This window comes from Bos indicus x Bos taurus, chromosome 9 (assembly GCF_003369695.1).
Source record: "Bos indicus x Bos taurus breed Angus x Brahman F1 hybrid chromosome 9, Bos_hybrid_MaternalHap_v2.0, whole genome shotgun sequence".
Lineage (NCBI taxonomy): Eukaryota > Metazoa > Chordata > Mammalia > Artiodactyla > Bovidae > Bos > Bos indicus x Bos taurus.
Window position 1 is genome coordinate 41,402,024 of NC_040084.1, and position 20,310 is coordinate 41,422,333.

The 20,310-nt window shown below is 42.9% G+C and overlaps 1 protein-coding gene across 5 annotated transcripts in view; it reads right to left on the reverse strand.

Annotated features, from left to right (window-relative positions):
- ARMC2 (armadillo repeat containing 2) overlaps nt 1-15,658 on the reverse strand; it is a 123,979-nt gene extending 108,321 nt beyond the window's left edge. For 2 of the 5 annotated variants that reach the window (XM_027551263.1, XM_027551267.1), the window contains exons 1-3: nt 12,115-13,833; nt 6,637-6,897; nt 6,091-6,163 (exon numbers count right to left, since the gene is read on the reverse strand). In XM_027551263.1, the coding sequence (XP_027407064.1) occupies nt 6,091-6,163; nt 6,637-6,854 (291 nt within the window). In that variant the 5' untranslated portion in view covers nt 6,855-6,897; nt 12,115-13,833. The other 3 variants (XM_027551266.1, XM_027551264.1, XM_027551265.1) reach the window with 3 other exon arrangements.
- Between the last annotated feature and the right edge of the window lie 4,652 nt (nt 15,659-20,310).

The following is a 20,310-nucleotide window of genomic DNA, read 5'->3' on the forward strand; positions in this document are numbered from 1 at the left end:
ACTCTCAGCATGCGACTCACTGCAGTAATATCACCATTTGTTTCAGAAATAGTGAAAGAAAAAACACTATTTGACATTTTCATTCTGCACTTTCTTACCCTGGATCTCCCCCAGCCCATAGGGACATATGGGCTCCTAAGTCACTTTCTCTTTAAATTATATATTCAGTTTCGTTCTACTTGTTAAATACTATAAAAGATATGAATGCTCCCCTGGTGGCTCAGACAGTAAAGAATCTGCCTGCAATGTGGGAGACCTAGGTTCCATTCCTGGGTTGGGAAGATCCCCTAGAGGAGGGCATCGCAACCCACTCCAGTATTCTTGCCTGGAGAATCCCCATGGTCAGAGGAGCCTGGCAGGCTACAGTCCATGGGGCTGCAAAGAGTCAGATATGACTGAGTGACTAAGCACAGCATAAGATATAAAAACTGGCTGAAACTAATCTATGCTGTGAGAAGTCAGGACAGTGGTTACCCTGGGAAGGTGGGTTTTGGGATGCTGGAAACTACATGTTATTTCCTTTTCAGTGCTGGTTACCTAGTATGTTGAGTTTGCATAAATTTATGAAGCTGACTCTTATGATGTGTGTCTTTTCTACAGGTCAACAAAAAGTTTAATAAAAATGTGTATGCTCAGTTGCTAAGTCATGTCTGACTCTTTGCAACCCTATGACTGTAGCCCACCAGATTCCTCTGTCCATGGGATTTCCCAGGCAAGAATACTGGTGTGGCTTGGCATTTCCTTCTCCAGGGGATCTTCCTGATCCAGGGATCTAACCCGCTTCTCCTGTATTGGCAGGTGGGTTCTTTACCACTGAGTCACCAGGGGAGCCCAACTTGGAACTTAAATAACTAGGTTTTATAAGTTTCATAAACATAAGGAGAATTCTGTTTTGACAATAGTGATGAAGTAACTACCACCCCACAACAGCCCCACATCTCAGAACTGCTGTGAGAAAGGGGAGAAATACTAAGAGAAAGTTGTTTGCAGCTCACCTACATAGTGGGTGTACATAAATGCTCGTGGCACACTGCAAACTGCAGGGCTTTCCCTTTACTTGACTTCCCCGGTGGCTCAGACGGTAAAAGCGTCTGCCTACAATGCGGGAGACCTGGGCTCGATCCCTGGGTCGGGCAGATCCCCTGGAGAAGGAAATGGCAAGGCACTCCAGTTCTCTTGCCTGGAAAATCGCATGGATGGAGGAGCTTGATAGGTTACAGTCCATGGGGTCACAAAGAATCGGACACAACTGAGTGACTTCACTTTCTTTCCCTTGACTTATAGGATTACAGGTGCCGATGGGAACCCTGGTGAGTGAGCCAAGCCCAGTGTGCCCTGAGTGTAGACAGCCCACTCCTGCTGAAGGCTATGGTGGGGGCCGCCGGGGAGGGGCTGTGGGCACAGGACAGACAGGAGGGGAGAAACAGAAGGATCAATGTACAAGTGTGAGGAGCTGAGAGGATTTGTTAAATGCAGGAACTGGAATGGGCTGCTCTTCCCAGGTCCTTCTTCCCTGCTGGACTGCTGGTTGAGGAATTATTAAAAGGCAAACCAGCCAGAGAACATATCCCAGATCAAAAAAGGGCTGAAATTCAATTGCTGAGGTCTTTACAAATTCAGCAACTGCATCCTTAAGGGACTTAAGTAAGCACCACCCCACCCCCAGCCTCCAGGGGTCACTACTCCCTTCCCTTTCCCTGGGCTCCCATTGCTCCAGATCTCCTTCCTGCTTGTTAATTTAGTGGTTGCAGCACCAAAGAATTCTTTCAAAGGTGATGCGGAAAGGAGGAAAGAAAGTGGAAGGGGAGGTAATTATGAGGTCGCTTTCAGAGTTTTTTTTGACTAGGAGCTCTAAAGTTTATTGTTTGAAAGGAAATATGCCCAAGACCCTTACATAATTCAGTATAACCAAAAGAAAAAATTCAAACTAACAGAGTTACTCCTCGCCTGCTTTGACTTTGCACATAGCACCCAACCATCCTACAGTAAAGGAATTTAATTGCAGTGACCTCAAACAGGGGCAATGCCAACATTATCTCTGCTTAACAGGGACCAAGTGAACTCTAGAAACTGAGATTTGTAGGAAAGAGTAGGCCCAAATTGAGTGAGTCCCCCAAAATTACAGCAATATTAAAAACAAACCATCGGAGTCAAATGGCAGAACGGTAGAATGGACAGCCACTTAGCAACAAGGCAGACTGACCACTCAGGGGGCCCTCTTGCTGTAGCTGGTTCAAAAACAAGTGGTTTCCAAGGTTGTAGGTACAAGAAGACGTGTCAACAATGGTTGAGAAAGTACTTATTGCACATTGGTTCATGCTTGCTAATTTGGTATCTTATTTTTGGTCATCTGCAATATAAGAACAAGTACAGTCTTCCTCACAGAGGCATTTTGATGAGTATTTGGGAATAAAAGATGCATTTTGAAACAACTGGGGTCATTTGGATATGGACTGTACATTAAATAACACTACTGAGTAATGTTAACTTTCTGAGCTTTGATGATAGCATTGCAGTTGTGTGGGAGGCTGTCCCTATTCATATGAGATGCACACTTAAATTTTTGTGGATGAAGTCTTATAAGGACTACAACTTCCCTTAAAATAGTTCACCAAAAACATACATACACACAAACATATTCACAAGCATGCACACACATAAACAGTAATAAAAATTGAGAAGCTGCTTGACTGACACACTAATTCTATGAAAGTCTAAGGAACTGGTATCACCAGGTACTGAAATATCTGAAATATCTGCCTGAAAAAAATGTGTCTGAAATAAGGAGAATTGGTTGAAAGTCTGGGTAACTCCTTCCCTCCCAGCTGCAGGCAATCAGGCTACTGAACCCAGGAACAGATGGGAGGTCTGTTCTCCAGAGAGGGTAAAACAGTGTCTCTGGCTAACCAGGCACTGTTGAGGGTCAGGGTACTTAATGTAAACATAGATATTAACTGGATGTTTATGCGGTGAATGCTAGGCATTTGTACCTTCTTCCTCTCGGCTCCTGGGAGTTGGTCTATGGTCAGGCCACTCAACATGACTGTTCTCTACGTCCCCTGCCAGAATAGCATCTATTTTACCTGCACTCTACTCACATGACAGACCTTCCGACTTGCTCCCTCCAAGCTGGTAACCTTTCTACTCTTTAGATCAGAATATCTCCACCTGATAGTTAATCAAACTGGCAGTGAGGGGCAGCCCCTCTGCTGGTTTCCCTGGTAACTAACAAGCCTGGGCTTTCCCAGATGGCTCTGGTGGTAAAGAACCTGCCTGCCAGTGCAGGAGAGATAAGAGATGTGGGTTTGATCCCTTGATTGGGAGGATCCCTTGGAGGAGGGCATGGCAATCCACTTCAGTATTCTTGCCTGGAGAATCCCATGGACAGAGGAGACTGGTGGGTTACAGTCCGTGGGGTCACAGTCGGAGACGACTGAAGCAACTCAGCATGCATGCAATGAGCCAGGGAAACTGCCCCCTATAATTGATGTCTTTGTTGTTGACTCTGGGCTCTTTCTTTGGTATTAAAGCTGGGAAAGTACAGCCCAATAGTTAGCACTCAGGCTTTATCCTCCAGGAAAAACTTTATAGAGAACTGACTAGCTCACAAGGAAAGCCCTAAACAGATATGCTGTTGAGGGTTTTATAAACAACACAGCCCAGTCAAACCCCGCTAAATGTAGGTTCGGGTAGGTATCAGCTAGGGATTGACCAACCCGTTCCACATGCTTCTACTCTCAAATAAGAACAGCCAAATAAGCAGCATGAGCTATCAGAGGAGAATCTCTGATAAGAAAAAAGAGAGACCAAGACAAACATAAAACTGCAACAGAGACATAGAGGACGGACCATGTAAAGACACAGGGAGAAGACGGCCGTCCATAAGCCAAGGAGAAAAGCTGCAAGAAAGCACCAGCGTTGCCACCTTGATCTTGGACTTCTCATCTCCAAAACCGTGAGAAAATAAATTCCAGTTGTTGAAGACACATATATACACACAAAAGCAACAGAAGTTTTAAAAGAACACTTAAAAAACCAAAACTACCATTAATATACTAAGAAAAGATGCTACTTTTCTTGAGAGTCCCCTGGACTGCAAGGACTGCAGTCAATCCTAAAGGAATCAACCCTGAATATTCATTGGTAGGACTGATGTTGAAGCTCCAATACTTTGACCACCTGATGCAAAGAGCTGACTAACTGGAAAAGACCCTGATACTGAGAAAGACTGAAGGCAGGAGGAGAAGGGGATGAGGATGAGATGGTTGGATGGCATCACCGACTCAACGGACATGAGTTTGAGCAAACTCCCAGAAATGGTGAAGGACAGGGAAGCCTGGCGTGCTGCAGTCCATGGGGTCACAAACAATCAGACATGACTGAGCGACTGAACAACAGTAAGATGCTATGACCGTGAAATAAGAACAGAATACCATTACTAAGAAAAAGATAATTTAGAGGAGGAAAAGCTTTTGGAAATTAAAAATACCATCCTAGAAATGAAAAGGACCCAACAAAAGGATTAGAAGACAAAGTCTCATTCAAAAAATGATGGGAAAAAGAAAAGAGAAAAATAAAAAAATTGAAGTGCAAGTCCAGGGGATCCTACACATGAATAATAAATTCCAGAAAGGGCAAACAGAACAGACAGGAGGGGAAAACATATCAAAATAACTCAAGAACATTTCCCAGAGCTGAAGGCCACTAGATTTTACATCAGAAGGGCTCAGTAACAGGACATTTCAGAACACTGGGAACAAAAAGAAAAATCCTACAAACTTCCAAAGAGAAGAAGCAGCAACCAAGGTCTCAAATAATTTATCTCCCATATGTCCTCTCTCAAGAAGCTGTAGGAGGGAGTACTCCAGTAAAATAAGAGTATATCAGGACAGAAGAGGACTTGGGACACAGGAAATAGGAAAGCCAGTACTGGAAACAGGAGTGAGCTGTGTGCAAGATGCCAGGACAAGTATTAGAGGAAGGGATTGTGGAAAGTTCTCCAAGGAGATGAATCAAAAAATATCTCATGTGCCTGCATATATGAAGGAAGTTTAGGCCTGAAGAATTTAGAACTGAAACAATAATAATATAATACTATTAAAACAAGGCAACTATTAACACCAGGGAAAACAAAAAGTGGTACAGATAAGGAGAAGTAATCATCACCAATCATTAGTTCAAGGCTCAGCTATAAACAAAATTTATACAATCACAGTCAGAAAAAAGGGTTCTAACCAAAATTTTGCTGTATCTATATAGTGAGCTGCAGCGGAGACAGAAACGGTGAATGTGCTGTGAGGAGACACTGGAGGCAGACAAGAGTTAAATCTTCCTCTTTCCTACTGGGAAGTCATTAGATAATTCCTCAAGCTTACAAGTCAGAGAGCAGCAAGACACTGCGTTATTTAAAAATCTAGATGTAAATACCAAAAAAAAAAAGAAAAAATGAGCCAATAGAGTTTAAAATGAAAGCCACTGGGGAGTGGAGAATGAAAAATAAGGGGACAGGAGACTGCTGGAGGGTGTTTTATTTTTTGACTCTATGTACATGCGTCTATAATTTATTTGTGTACATAACTATTGAGAATATAATACACGTGCATAACTTTAAAAATATTGTGAAACATTCTGTTTGTCAGTTATCATATATTTCTAAAATTCTTCATTATCAAACTATAAGTGTATGCATTCTCAGATGCTTCAGTCGTGTCTGATTCTTTGTGACCCTAAGGACTGTAGCCTGCCGGCTCCTCTGTCCATGGGATTCTCCAGGCAAGAATACTGGAGTGGGTTGCCATGCCCTCCCTTCAGGGATCTTCCCGAACCAGCAATCAAACCTGCATCTTCTGAACTGCAGGCAGACTCTTTATCCACTGAGCCACCTGGGAAGCCCTATCAAACTATCAGTGGATAATAAAAGCGTTTCATTAGGTACTAACGATTATATTTGGAAAGACATAAAAGAATATTTCATATTAAATTATTAATACATTTAGGTCTATGTGATCATTCTCTTAGAATATACATGCTGATTCCAAGTACTGTGGCGAATTCTATTTCACAACACCCATGGTAATATAAAGTACTCACAAACTCCAGTGGACTGAGACGTGTGCCAGAGATGGGCCTGGAATCAGAGAACTCAAAACTGGATGCATGGACGCTAGCACAGGGGATGGAACAGAAACACAAGTTTGTGAATAATCATTTCTTTTATTTCTAGTATATACTAGTTAACTCTAACCCCACAACAAGTAAAAGCATTCAACGCATAAGCCTTGAGGAAGACAGAATTTTTTAAAATCATAGTACTTTAAACATTTTATTAATAACTCTTCTCTTGCTTTTAGGATGATTAAAAATAGTGAATAATTCAAAAATGGAATGTATATAGTGATTTTTTTAAAGCTTTGTTCACATGACTTTATAAAGTTTGTATAACAATCATTATTAACCATTTCCAACCACAGCCAACTTCTTGGACCCAAGGTCTGGAATTATCTTTAGAAATCTTGGACAGATATAATTAGCAGAAGTCAAACTTAGGAAAGCAACTATCCGAACCTAGAATTAAGGGAAAATGTCATCTGGTGAATATACACATTTGAGTGTATAGACAAGAGAAGAGCTAAATACCTGAAGGAGGATGGAGGTCTGTTTTCTGGTGTTCTTGAAGATGCAGGCCCAAATAGTTTTCTTTGGTCTTCCCGTGGTGTAAATGGTCTTTGGGTCCTAACAGTGCGTAAGGCATTTCGCGCTTCACTTACGATTTCTGCACTGGTCTTCTGCTTGGACAGTGAAGGTAGGTAAAATGGATCCAGCTTTTCTAACTTTTTATCATTTGGAGACAGCATCTTTCCTTTTAAAGTACAATGTTCTTCAGGAAGACACCACACCCTGCATATACCGGACACAAAATACCAACTATTTTCATCCAGTCATTTAGAAAGGATACACGCTTACATTAAACTTGAAAAAAAAATCACAACTTTTAATTAAAAATCGACCAGGCAGTTACACTTTGAAGATCAGGATGGGAGAAGAGCTTTCAAAAAAACAAACAAAAAAAATAGGCTGCTGTGCACATTCATGCCTTAGAAATACATGCAATTGAGGGAATGACAAGCAGGGAGGAGACACAGCATGAAAGTTTAACCTGGAGGGAAAGAAGTTAAGTTGTGAAAGAAGACACCCTAGGAAGGGAAAACCATCTCAAGGTCTCCAATCTTTTAAGAGATGGGAGATCCACAGGCAAGGTTCTGTTAACTGAAGTATGTGGTCCTGCTTAACTGATGTTTCCCTTTCTTTCCCACTGCCCTCCACACAAAATGCTAGCGTAAGATTAAAGTTAGTCAGATGGGGTCTCTTTCCAAACTATACTAGCTTTTATAACTGTAGAAAGGTTCAGCCTTACTTTTGCCTATGATATATCTGAATGAGTTGATTCAAACTGCCTTCAGTTTGAGTTAATGTCCTACATGAAAAAATAACAAAATATCAAATGATCTTTTCCCAAGACACCGCCCTCAGTTAAAGAGGTACAGTCACGCACAAGGGCCATGAGGATACACATCCCTCTTTTAAAAATTGGGGTATAATTGCTTTACAATGTTGTATTAGTTTCTGCCATACAACAGTGTGAATCAGCTATAAGTATACATACATCTCCTCCTTCTCTCGCCTCCCTCCCACCCCACCATCCCATCCCTTGAGGTTACACATTCTTCTTGATGTTTGTGTGCCTCACAGAGGCCTGGCTAACTTGGCAACACAACTTTGACAGCTTTACACTTTAAAACAGTTGAGATTTTACACATGTATGCCTGTGGCAGATTCATTTTGATATTTGGCAAAACTAATACAATTATGTAAAGTTTAAAAATAAAATAAAATTAAAAAAAAATAAAATAAGAAGAAAACATAAAAAAAATTAAAATTAAAATATATTATAATAAAAAAAATAAATAAAAAAATAAAAACTTAATTCTAATTAGTACATGGTATTAAGTATTCATTCATTTAAAATAAAAGAAAAACCAATCTTCTGAAAATGTTTTATCTCTAGGGAGACTGAAGTCTTTAAAATTATTCATATATTTCTGTTGCCCAATTTTAGAATAACTTCTGCAAAAAAAGAAAGTTTTGTGAAATATATCCAAGGAAACTGAAAACAATCCATTTCTGTAAGTAGAATCAACAGGTGACTCCTTAGACAGCCAAAGAGGATTTACTATATTATGATTCTGTACATTAAGGTGTTACTTAACAACAGGCAACAAGAACATTTGTTTAGTTCTATCCACTCTAAGAGTTTTTGAAGAAAAGAATATAATAATTACAAACAATATGCCATTCTTTTCACAGGGAAAGGCCAGAGGGTAAAGTAAAAACAGTAAAAAAAAAAAAAAAATTACTAGATAAGCAATACTATTCTGGAAATGTTTGATATAGGCATTTGAATGTAAGCAAGGTCTCCAGGATTATGTACCTTAGAACAACAAAAACTAGCAGGCCTGGTACATTTATTTCTAATATGATATGATAGACTCTTTACTAAAAAATATTCAATGCTAATATATATATATAAAATTTCAGTGGAAACGATGTACATAATGGGTTTAAAAACCTTTTTGTCTGTAAATTTTTACCATCAATTCTAACCCGACTTTCTCCCTTTTCCTCTCCTCTGCAACTCTCACTTCAGCAGTTACACTGTGAGAAACCCTTTCAATAATGTAGTATCTGCACAGTTAATCTATTTTATCAATATTAATATAGTAATAACCAAATCAAACATGAAAATGTTCGATAATGCAAGTGAATTGAGTTAGAAGTGGGTTTGAGGGGGTATTTTCTTTTAATTATTAAATTGCAAATTCTTATTAGAGATGGTTTTTGCCAATTTAAAAAACGATCAGTACATCTATTACAGTAAAGCATGCCTGAGCCATAACACAGTAGGATTACAGAAATTTTAACTTTACAAAAATTCTCCTGACAACTGGAACAAATCCATTTAGCTGTTTCCTCCATTTGGATCTCTGGGAATACAGACAGGAATAAACACTGTCTTTACTCTCAGGCAAGGACCACTAAGTCTAGTTCAACATGTACTTTAATACCAAGCAGTGTGCTAAGTACTCTCAAGTACATCATCTCACTTAATTCTGTGAGATGGATAAAGTCTTAAGCAATTGCACACATGCACACATGTTCCCAGAGCTGAAGATATTCAAACTATTACCCACTAGATGGGGTGGTGGAAGGTGGGACACTCAGAGGCCTCATGGCTGCAGCTATTTACACACTAACACAGAAACATGCATGTGTCTTCACAAGCAGAATAGACTTCTTGGTGTGAACCAGCTGAGTATCAACCCTGCTTATGCCCACATGCTTTTAATACAAGGTAGAAACTGATGGGGGCAAAAAAAAAAAAAAAGTAAATAAAGATAAACTACCATGTGATTAGGAAAGAGAAAGAGATTTCTGATTGGGAGGTGACAGGTAGACTTCCTGGAGGAGATGATGTTTGAGCTGGGTTCTGGAAAATGGTCTGAATTTGAGCAAATGACAATGGCTGACACTGAGGCTGGAGTAGAGAACGAGTTTCTAGCCAAGTCAACGAGTGAGCCAAGGCACAGTATCAAGGATGCACCAGGTGTGTGCTGGATAAGAAGGAACCCTGGAAGTGAAGACTGGAGTTGTAGCAGGGAGAGACCTGAATGGCAGGTCAAGAAAGTAAATAAAAGCTGATAAGCAAATTAAAAGATGTTGTGGCATGAAATGATGGCAGGGATGGGCAGGATGGAAAAAACTAGAAGGACAAAATCAGGCAGTTTTTATATAACCCAGCTATCTCCTAGAGGTCCTCAAGAAAGCTTTCCTGGACAAGCCTCTCCCACCTTCCGAGCCTCAGTCAGCGGTCCCTCCCGCATACTCCACGAGGTCCCCTGTGGTCTCCTCCCTCACCGGGCTAGAGCTGCCTGCACACCTGGTGTTGCCCCACCAGGCTCGGAGCCTGTTCTTCATGAGAAGCGCAGCTTAAAGTTGGCATTTGTGTAATCACTGGACTCCAAATACACACCCTAGCTAGAAAACATCCAGATGAAGGCTGCATGGCTTCTGAACTGGAGGCATTTGTTATAGTGGATTAAGAAAACATATGGGGCTTTATTTCAAGTGGCATCTGATTCTTGATGCTATATGGCCATAGGAGATCAAACTTAATCCCTTTTTGCTTTCTTGCTTTCACTTTGAGTTGCTCAGCATGGAGTAAGACTTGATAAACATCATGATTAGTGGATGGGGGTATTAAAAGCCTGAAGTATATAGGAGTAAAGGTGAAACAGAGGTAAGAAGAGAGATGAGAACAAGTAAGTGGCACCAAGAACATGAGAACCATGAGAAGCAGGATCTGGCATCTGAGAGGGCAGGAAGGGGACAGAAATGACACTGGGTATGCAAACCTTGGGAGGGCAAGGTGACCTTTTAAAAGAACATAGGAGATGTGGACTACAAAGGGAAAGCAGCAGCTGAGTTCTGTCCTGCATCACTGTCTTGAGTTTATGATGTCCACAGAAATTCTAGGGGATGAACACCACCAGCAGAAGGAAATTTGAAACTGGAGACCTTTTCAAACAAAATATTTCTTATTGGTTAGGGGAAAGGTTGTAAGTCATCATTTATCAGTTTATACCTAATTATAAACATCTGTCTTTACCTCTGCTGTTAACAGTCATCTGAAACAGAGCCTTCTTGCTAAATACAACACTGCACTATCAGGGTGTTAGCAACAGGAGAAAGACTTGTCATGTCCATATTCTTTTTTTTCCTGCAAATCAAATACTCAAGAACTTTACCATGCTTTTGAATGACTTTTGTGACAATATGAGCATCCAAACAAGCAGTGATTAAATGCTTAGATGCTGGAGTTAAAGTTCAAATACTCTTAACAATTTGCAGCTGTGTAACCTTGGGCAAGGTTTCTAACATCTGTAAGCCTCAGTTTCCTCATCTATAAAAAGCATGCTGTATAAAGTAATTGCCTCATAGGGCTGTTTTGAAAATTAAATGATAAAGTGGGTTAGCATGGTGACTGGCCCTTAAAAAATGTTAACTACTGTCCCAAAGCTATGTGATAAAAGGATACAACAATTAATTTTCTCATGAATGAAAAGTCGCATTTCAAAAAAGAAACTGCAAAAGAAAGGAAATGCCATTTGTTTATTTTTTTTAATATATTTTAAAGTTTTAAAATTTAAACCACGGTATTCTGCTTTGTGAGAAAAGAATCTTAAGAATTTTATTGCCTATAAGCTGTGTCAAAACAATCAGAATTTTATAAATCTACAAAATAAGATATAAATAAGGTGTGGTAGTTGCTTTTCTACCACGTGAAATAACTATAAATAAGGATGAGACAGAAGGTCTGCTGTGATGCTAGTAGGAATGGATGATAAAAGACATTATGATAAAAGATAAAATATGATATATTTTAACGTATATTGATATACATACGCTTATTTATTTAAGACCCTATCTGTTGCCTAGAGGAGCCCAGGTACAATTTGTGTGACTTTGGCTGGGTCACTGTTTGCCTAAACAAAGTCCCTTTGTCTATCACTCTCTCATTCAACAGATACTATTGAGTTTCAACTAAGCACTACGCGCTTGGCTAAACCTCAGCGTATAGAAATAAAGACATCTGCGACCCGACCCCGAGAGCAAGCACAGTTCACTCTCATCACCTCTCTCCCCGATCCAGGGACAGAAAGGCGACGACAGAAGAAGGGGTCCCCGGGGAACCTGCAGGGGAAGCCTCACCTCCCGCACGGCCAGTGGCACCCCGACTCCTGGCAATGCCCCCTCCTCCACAGGTCCAGGCCAGAGCAGAGCGCCGCAGCATCTTCACCCTGCCCGCCCGTCGGTCTGCCAGCCTGCTCCTCCCGGCCGGCCGGCCTGAGTCTCCATGGTAACCGTACACAAACTACTTACTCGGGCGGCTGGGCCGCCTCCCTGCAGAGCCAGGTAGCTGCTGGACAGGCGGAGTGGACCAGAGACTGAGTTGGGAGTGGGCGCAGGGAAGGGGGCTTCCGGCCAGACTCAAAGTACCTTGTGGTTAGCGCTGGAGACAAGTTTAACAACTGCGGAGATTCCGCTCATCCTCCAGCTTTTCCTCAGGCAGCAGCCTCAGCCGCGAAGGAGAGCAGGCGGGGCTCAGCAGGGTGGGGCTGGATGAGGACGGACTGACAGGTCCCCCGGCGCCGCTCGGCCACTGGGCCTGCGCAGACCGCCAGCGCATGCGCAGAAACGCTGAGGCGTGGGCGCAGCGGGCGGAGGAGTGGGAGGAGCGTGGGCGAGAGCCGGAGGCAGGGACGGAGCGTGTCAGGTGCGGCCAGAAAGGGCGAGGGGGACCGCGTGGAAGAGCCGGGGTGAGAAGGCATCTGCTTTTAAGTTAGCAATTTACGGAACCACGTTCGTTGAGCCCGTGTGAGATCAGCGCCTCTATTAAGTTACAGTACACAGAAAGGGCAGCTTAGTGTTTAGGGGTAAGATTCAGGATTTACTGGTTCAAGTTGAGGTTCAATGTAATCTTGAACTAGATGCTTAACCCTCCCAGTCTCTCCTCATCTGTAAAACGGAGGGAATAATAGTACCTAGCTAGGTCTTGTGATAGTTGTGAAGACTGAGAAAATAGATTTCAAGTGCTGTGCATGTGGCAGTCAACGAATGTTAAACCTGCGATTATTAAGACCTTGCACGGGTGAAGCACTTCAGAGTTTACAAAGTGTTTCACTGTGTATTATCTTTTTGAGCGTCCCTGACACTCTGATAAAGCCACCTCGGCATCCCTATTCACAGGAGAGGAAATACAGGCCCGAGGTCTAGTGAGTGATAGCGGTAGATTCAAGTCTAGGCCTCCGGTCGGCAGTTTTTGTGCTTACTGTTGACTGGTGAAAAGAACCCCATTTATGTTTCTGGCTTAAATTCTGTTTTCTCCTGTTAGACCATTCAGCAACACTTTACAGTGTTAAATACAAGTGAGACCATAATCACTCTCCATTCAGGATTGCACCACGTTTTTTAAATATGGGGATTTTTCAGCTAAAGTGTTGTTGTCAACACTGGGAAAATGCCACATCCTTTGGTGCTAAGTATCTTGTAAAGAATAATTAAATTGAAAATATTTGGGGGCACATACTATGTGTAAAGCATAGTGTTAGATGGGGGAAATGATATTAACCTAAACTAAAGGAAGCTAAGTGGTATTCAAAGTACTCAACAGGATTTCACATATAATAAAACAATAAATACTTATTAGTTGATTGGGTAATTTTAGGGCCTAACACAAAGTATTTGCCTTCTTCTGGGCTGAAATCTTTCCCAACTACTCAGCATGAATTACTGGTTGCTTTCAGTTCCTTCCCATTCCTTAGAAATCCAGGATTTGCTCCAGCCCCTTTAGATGGGTCTCAAGAGGTCCCCATACATCTCTTATCCCTGAGACTCAGAATGAAGGCTCATGTCGCCCCCTCCATGCTGTCCCAGGTTGGAGCTTTAGTTTTCCCTGGACCATCTAACTGCAGTCACTGGGAAGACCTCTCACTGAGTTTGAGATGAGGGAGGTGGCACCCCTACCCTCCTCTTCAAAGAAATTGTCTCATACATTCTCCCCTCTTCCACTCTCTGACTCCTTACTTTTAGCCTCAGCCTGGTCCCTTAGGGCCAGAGAGTCTGTATGTTTCTTTATAACTTCACCTATGGAGCTTCACCTCACTTTCAGTTTAAAACTAATGATTATACAATTACCATCGCAGTTGAAACTTCAGTTTGAAACCATGTTGTACATCCAATTACTAACTATGGTCTTTGCACCTAGGATCTTGGGCTAAAATAGACCTTGCAAGCACACTGCTAGAACGTGAAGCTGGCTGGCTCAGTCAGAAAATGTCTGCCGGGCAGGTCAGAATGATTGAGAAGAATGACAAGGGCAGAATTATAGGCAGCAATTATTTAAAAGCAAGGAAGCTGCCCAGCTTACCTTACTGAGGGACACGACATGGGAAAATATTGCAGATATCATAGCAATGGCCTGGTATACTGACCTGATGGCTATTTAACAGATTTGACATAGTTAAGCTTGTAAGTGGAATTACTTTAGAAACAAAATTGTTGACATTTCTTATACCTTAGATTAAAGAGGAAAACATTTAGTCTCTGACATTTATAAAGCACTTTATGGTTTCTAAACTGCTTTCATTTGGAGCATTTCCTTTTTATTACTTTATTTAGAGTTTATAATAGGCCTGAGAGGTAGTTGGTTTAGAGATTATCATTCCAATTTGAGAGTAGACACAACTCAGGTTCAAAGAGGGTAAATAACCCACAGTCACACCGCTAGTAAGATCTGAGATCTGGTGTTTTTGATGCCATCCACCACTGCTGCTGCTGCTAAGTTGCTTCAGTCGTGTCCTACTCTGTGTGATCCCATAAACGGCAGCCCACCAGGCTCCCCCGTCCCTGGGATTCTCCAGGCAAGAACACTGGAGTGGGTTGCCATTGCCTTCTCCAATGCAGGAAAGTGAAAAGTGAAAGTGAAGTCGCTCAGTTGTGTCCGACTCTTAGCGACCCCATGAACTACAGCCTACCAGGCTCCTCCGTCCATGGGATTTTCCAGGCAAGAGTACTGGAGTGGGGTGCCATTGCCTTCTCCGCCATCCACCACTATACATGAATAAATGTTATTTTTCAGGCAGAGGCCTCTTGTTCACAGCAGTGAGAAGTACCTCCTAGGCTATTGACACTGTTAAGATATGCTTCTTATTTTCTCCCCTCTCTTATCTCAACATATTTCCTGTATGGGGCTACCAGAACAAGAATCTTTATGTTCACCTGAAAATGTTGGATTTCTGACTTTGGAGTTGAGGTGAGAATTATATAGGTGGCAAAACAGGTAATAATAAAATTTTATATACCCTAATGATGCAAAAGTATAACAGAATGATAGCTATTTTTAACCACAGATTACCAGTGGGTTTTATAATTTATACTATAGTTTATATCATATACTTAATATTTAATATCTATAGCTTATCTTTAAGAGTATATCATTAGACATACTCTTGAAAAGATAAAAGTTAAATAAATACTTCTTTCATGCTCATGATTTCAGTGATTTTTATGACAATAACAAAGATGACTCAGAGAGAAAAAAAATTGCTTCTGGCATGGAATAAAAATCACCAGTTTAGAATTCAGATATTCAGTTTGAGATACTTTCTGCTTTTGTCAATATGGAATCTCAGTGCTTTAATTATTTTTATCACATAATTCCTGTGAGGCGTTCATCAAATTGATAGCCCATGCAGACTTTAGATATAAATTTAAAGGCACAACTACATCAGAATGCAACTTGGTAAAAAACCACAATGCAATGGAAATTAAGTAATTTCATGGAACTAGATAGACACAAGACAGAGGAAAGGTCCTAAAATGTATTCACTGGAAAAAAAAAAGACATAAAAAGCCAAATGGAGCTCAGCTTTTACCTGTGCACGTCCAGTCTTACTTGCCTTTCATTACCACACCACAACCACCTGCACCACACTCAGCAGCAGCAGTCAGGTCAGGCATCGCTGGGGACAGTAACAGAGAGGGTCCACTTAGTTACTGGGTGATCACAAAGAGTCTCTGACTACCTAGTATTTCATTGGGCAGAAGGGGGTTCTAGTTTTCGGGTTTTGAGTTGGGAGTCTTAACTACAGATTGCTTCATCTTAAAAAACTGCTGAAGTACCTCTGTAGGCTGCTGCTGCTGCTAAGTCACTTCAGTCGTGTCCGACTCTGTGCGACCCCATAGATGGCAGCCAACCAGGCTCCTCCGCCCATGGGATTTTCCAGGCAAGAGTACTGGAGTGGGGTGCCATTGCCTTCTCTGACCTCTATAGGAGAGACCATCAAAAACCTCCTATTCTTTGTCAGACTCACCTGTGAGGCGTTACTGAATGAGATGTCTATATCTTTTGGAAGCTTTCAGCTGTGAATAACAGGATACCCACCCCCCTCCCCATGAAAAGTAGTATAAATAAATACCAAGGACATTTAGCATTTTATTTCACTATAAATCTCAAAGCGTGCTGTTTCAGGGTTGGCCCTGCAGCTGAGGGGTGGCATTAAGGAATATCAGTCCCAAGACAGCAGTAGCAGCACTGACTTGTGCATCCTCACACAAGCCTCTCGGAGCAGGGAAGAGAGGGGAGAGGCCGAGCCCTTTTCACATGCTCTTTACACTGAGAAGGGAAAATTTCCCAGAAGCGCCTCCACTGTATTCTTCCTGTATTTCGTGGACCAGAACTGTGTCATACCCACACGGCAGTCTCTGGAAGAGATGAAGAGGATTACTATGACCGTGATTGATTTAGATCAATCAAATTTCATCCCCTGGGGGTTGGGGGAGGAGCCCCTCTTCTCTGATGCCACAACCTGAACCAACTGGAGTCTGTTCAGCAAGAGAAGGGTCAACTGCCATTGGGTAGATGCTGACAGCATCCGCCACAATGCCTGGGTAGAACTAATGAAGAATGTCTTCGGATAGGCAAGAAATTCTGAGAACTGCTCATCCAGACTGGAATGAAAGAACCGAAAGAGTCACGCCCAGGCAGGGTGCTGTTTGGTGTCAAGTCCTGAAGTGAGACTGTGGTCCCTGGTCTGACTGCTGCCCAATCATGGCTGCCACATTAGAACCACCCAGAGAGCTGCAAAAAGCACCTCTGCTCTGCATTCACCCCACTTTTGGTCAGTTGCCAGGGGAGGAGAGCACAGGGGAAAGGGTTAAGTGTTTTTTGCAGCTGTCGAGAAAGCTGTAACACACATACAGCAGCCTGCAGGGAGGACCCCAGCCCTGGTGCAGGTCAGAGCTCCTCTGTCCGAGGGCCTCAGCCAGGATTAACAGGAGGCAGAGATGTCACTGGAATCCTTGGCTTCAGAGCAGGAGGAAAAGAGAGGATGCTAATGATGCATGACCCAGAGATGAGACTCATGGACCTGGGATGCTGTCCTTGATGTCTCCCGCTCCTGTTACCATGCGTTCTCCACCTGGTCACTCTGACCCCACTGCATTCTCCTCCTGCTCCAAGTCCACCCTACAGGCAGCAATCCAAGTGACTCTCACAGACCACAGTCCTGGACCTACCTTTCTCTGACCACAAGCTCTCAATGTCTGCCCATGCGTACTTGCATGCATATTCAGTCATGTCCGACTCTTTGAGACCCCATCGATTATAGCCCACTGTTCCTCTGTCCATGAAATTTTCCAAACAAGGATACTGGAATGGATTGCCATTTCCTCCTCCAGGGGATTTTCTTGCATCTCCTGCATTGGCAGGTGAATTCTTTACCACTGAGCTACCTGGGAAGCTCAGTCTGCCCACTGACCACCAAAGTACATCCCAGATCCTCTGGGTTCTGTACCGCAGCCTCTGCTTCTACCTTATTATAACTAGGATTTATTTGGGGGTTATAACAGGCTGTGTGCTAAGTGCTTTCATGACTTTAAATGAGCAAATCTTTCAACCCTAAAGTTCTAAAATTATCCTTATTTTACATGCAAGGAAACTGCGGTTTCGTTTCTTTACTTGCCCAGGTCACACAGGTGGTCAAAATGGTGGATCTAGTTGGGACATTGCTGTGGCTTTCTGTACAATATGCCATGGCCCAGGAAGAGGAGCGGAAGTAGTGTGTATGGGGACAACCAGACCTGGGGGTGGCCCAGAGGATGGGGTCTGAAGGGATGGGCTACGGGCCCCCAGGCCACGTGGGGAGCAGAGGGAGAGGAGGCTGTGCTGGTCTGGGAGGTGTGGGGAGGGGGGGGGACAGAGGTCACATGAGGGCACCGAGCAGATGAGGTGGTTTGAGGGAGGGGATGAGCAGTGTGCTAGGGTAGTATAGGAGCCCCAGGTGGGAGTCAGGGGGCCTTGCCTCAGATGCCACCCCTGACACTCCTGAGCCCTGGCCTGTGAGCACCTCACTGAATAGCTGTGCTTTTCTCATCTGTGGGATGTGCAGGGTGAACTAAATGACTCTTGAGATACAGCCAAACCCTAGCAGTCCCTGGCAGGAGGTTGTGGTCAGAGAGGCAGCTGAGGGTTAGATTTTAGAGGTGGCTCAGTGGTAAAGAATTCACCTGCCAATGCAGCAGATGTGGGTTTGAGCCCTGGGTCCAGAGGATCCCCTGGAGAAGGGAATGTCAACTTGCTCCAGTATTCTTGCCTGGGAAATCCCATGGACAGAGGAACCTGGTGGCCTATAGTCCGTGGGGGTTGCAAAAGTGTCGGGCACAACTTAGAGACTAAACAACAGTTGTGAGAGCCAGACAGTGAGGTCCAAGGTGTGGCCTGGCTGGTCACCTCCATGGGGAAAGTGAGAGGCCTGAGGAGGCTGGAGGAAGTGTCCAGGTGTCTCCCCACAGAGCCTGGCAGCCCCAGAGAAGGCTGTGGCCCCAGGACTTGAGGGTGTAGGAGAGAGAAACGTTTCAGTGCCCTTGGGTGATGATGGCAGTGAGCTGCCCTGAGGAGGAGCCCCCAGCCAGCCTGGAGACCCATGGCTTAGAGGATCTCACCCAGGAGGCTTACTTTGTTGCTTCTTGGGGCTCTCAAATTCAGTTTGTTTGATTTTCAAAACAATGTACTTCTGTACTATTGAGTTTTGATAGCCCAAAGATATATTATCTTGGCAATATGACAAGAAGGAAAATTTAAATAGAGGGCAGAAAGTTTAATTTAGCTTAATTTGGAATTCATGTAATCAAGGAAATGCAGAGTCCAGCTTTAGGTTTCAACATTCAGACAGAAGGATTCCTAGCAGGTCCCAAATTTAGCTGATCACAACTGGGCTGCTGATAGTAATATCTTTAGGAGCTAAAGATGCTAAGGACCTATGTTCATTGAGATGAGAAGAGCCATACAATTCTTTATGCTATTCAGTAAAAGTTATTACATAAATTGGGTCCAAAATATTATCTACCAAGAATGCAAAGGTATTAATAATAGCCATGGGACTTCCCTGGCGGTTCAGTGGCTAAGTCTCTGTGCTCCCAATGCAGGGGGCCGGGTTCCCTTCCTGGTCAGCAAACTAGATCCCACATGCAGCAACTTGAAGACCTAGCATGCCTCAACTAAGACCCAGTGCAGCCAAATAAATAAGATAAATAAACATTTAAAAATATAACAGAAGCGATAGCCACAAAAGAGTGAAAACCTCATGATAATCACTGTGCACTTGAAAGCATTTTGCATCCGAGCTCCCAACACTTCACATTTCACAGAGGTAAATACACAACCCCCTGCCCCCCACCAGAAATTGTGGATAAAAAATTTCCGTCTGAAACTTGAAAACGCTGACCTTGCCTGATCAAGAAACTTGAAATTTCAGCACTGAAAGTCTCAGCGAAATTATTCTTTCTGTGTGTTTTCTGTGTTCACACTCAGAGATTGTTAAAACAAATGGTGTATCAATTGGATTATTTTTTTAAATTTCATTGTGACAGTTCTTGTTAGGGTATGGATAGAAACAGAAGCTTTTCAGTATTTGAGCCATTTTGATTTTGAGAGCTCAAACTCAACTAAGGGAAGGAATTTTCGGCATAGGTGGCAGTGTTCAAAGCATTTTTTATCAGGAGTGGAAACTCCCTGGTTCCTCAAGGCCTCCACTTCTGTCTGCCTGTTGGCTGCAGCTGCGCCAGACCCCCCACTGGTCTTACCTTCCTCTGCCCTCTAATTAAGCTGCAGGAGCCAAGCCCCCAGCCAACCATTGCTCATCATACAATGTGCCACGTCCTGTTTCAGCCTAGCACCTAGTGCTAAAGATCTGCCAGGCTTTGAGCTAAGTGGCTTAAGTTCTTAGGAAGCCATGTGATTGCATCTTGTACCAGCTGGTCTCCTAAAACAGCTCCAGACAGAGTGCACTGTAGTTCTCCAGATAGGACCCACTCTGGGGTCATGATTTGCTATGAGAAAAGCTCATCCAACATGGAACAGCATCATTTTATGTCCTCTGAGCCCTCAGTACAAGCCTCCCGTGCCCCAAGAGTCCTTACTCTCAAGAATCTCACCAAAAAGAAAGATTAATGCCTCTGTAGGGAGTCCTTAAAGATGCTTCAAGCCATCTCTTTTTTGGTAATTGTTTTTCTCACTGTATGTTACCCTTCTCGTTCACTTGGGTCCCAGAGAGGAGAAGCCCAAGGAGAAGAGAATGGAATTGCATAAGCTAAGCAGGATAGTAAGCACCTGAAAACAGAAGGCTTTTCCTTCTT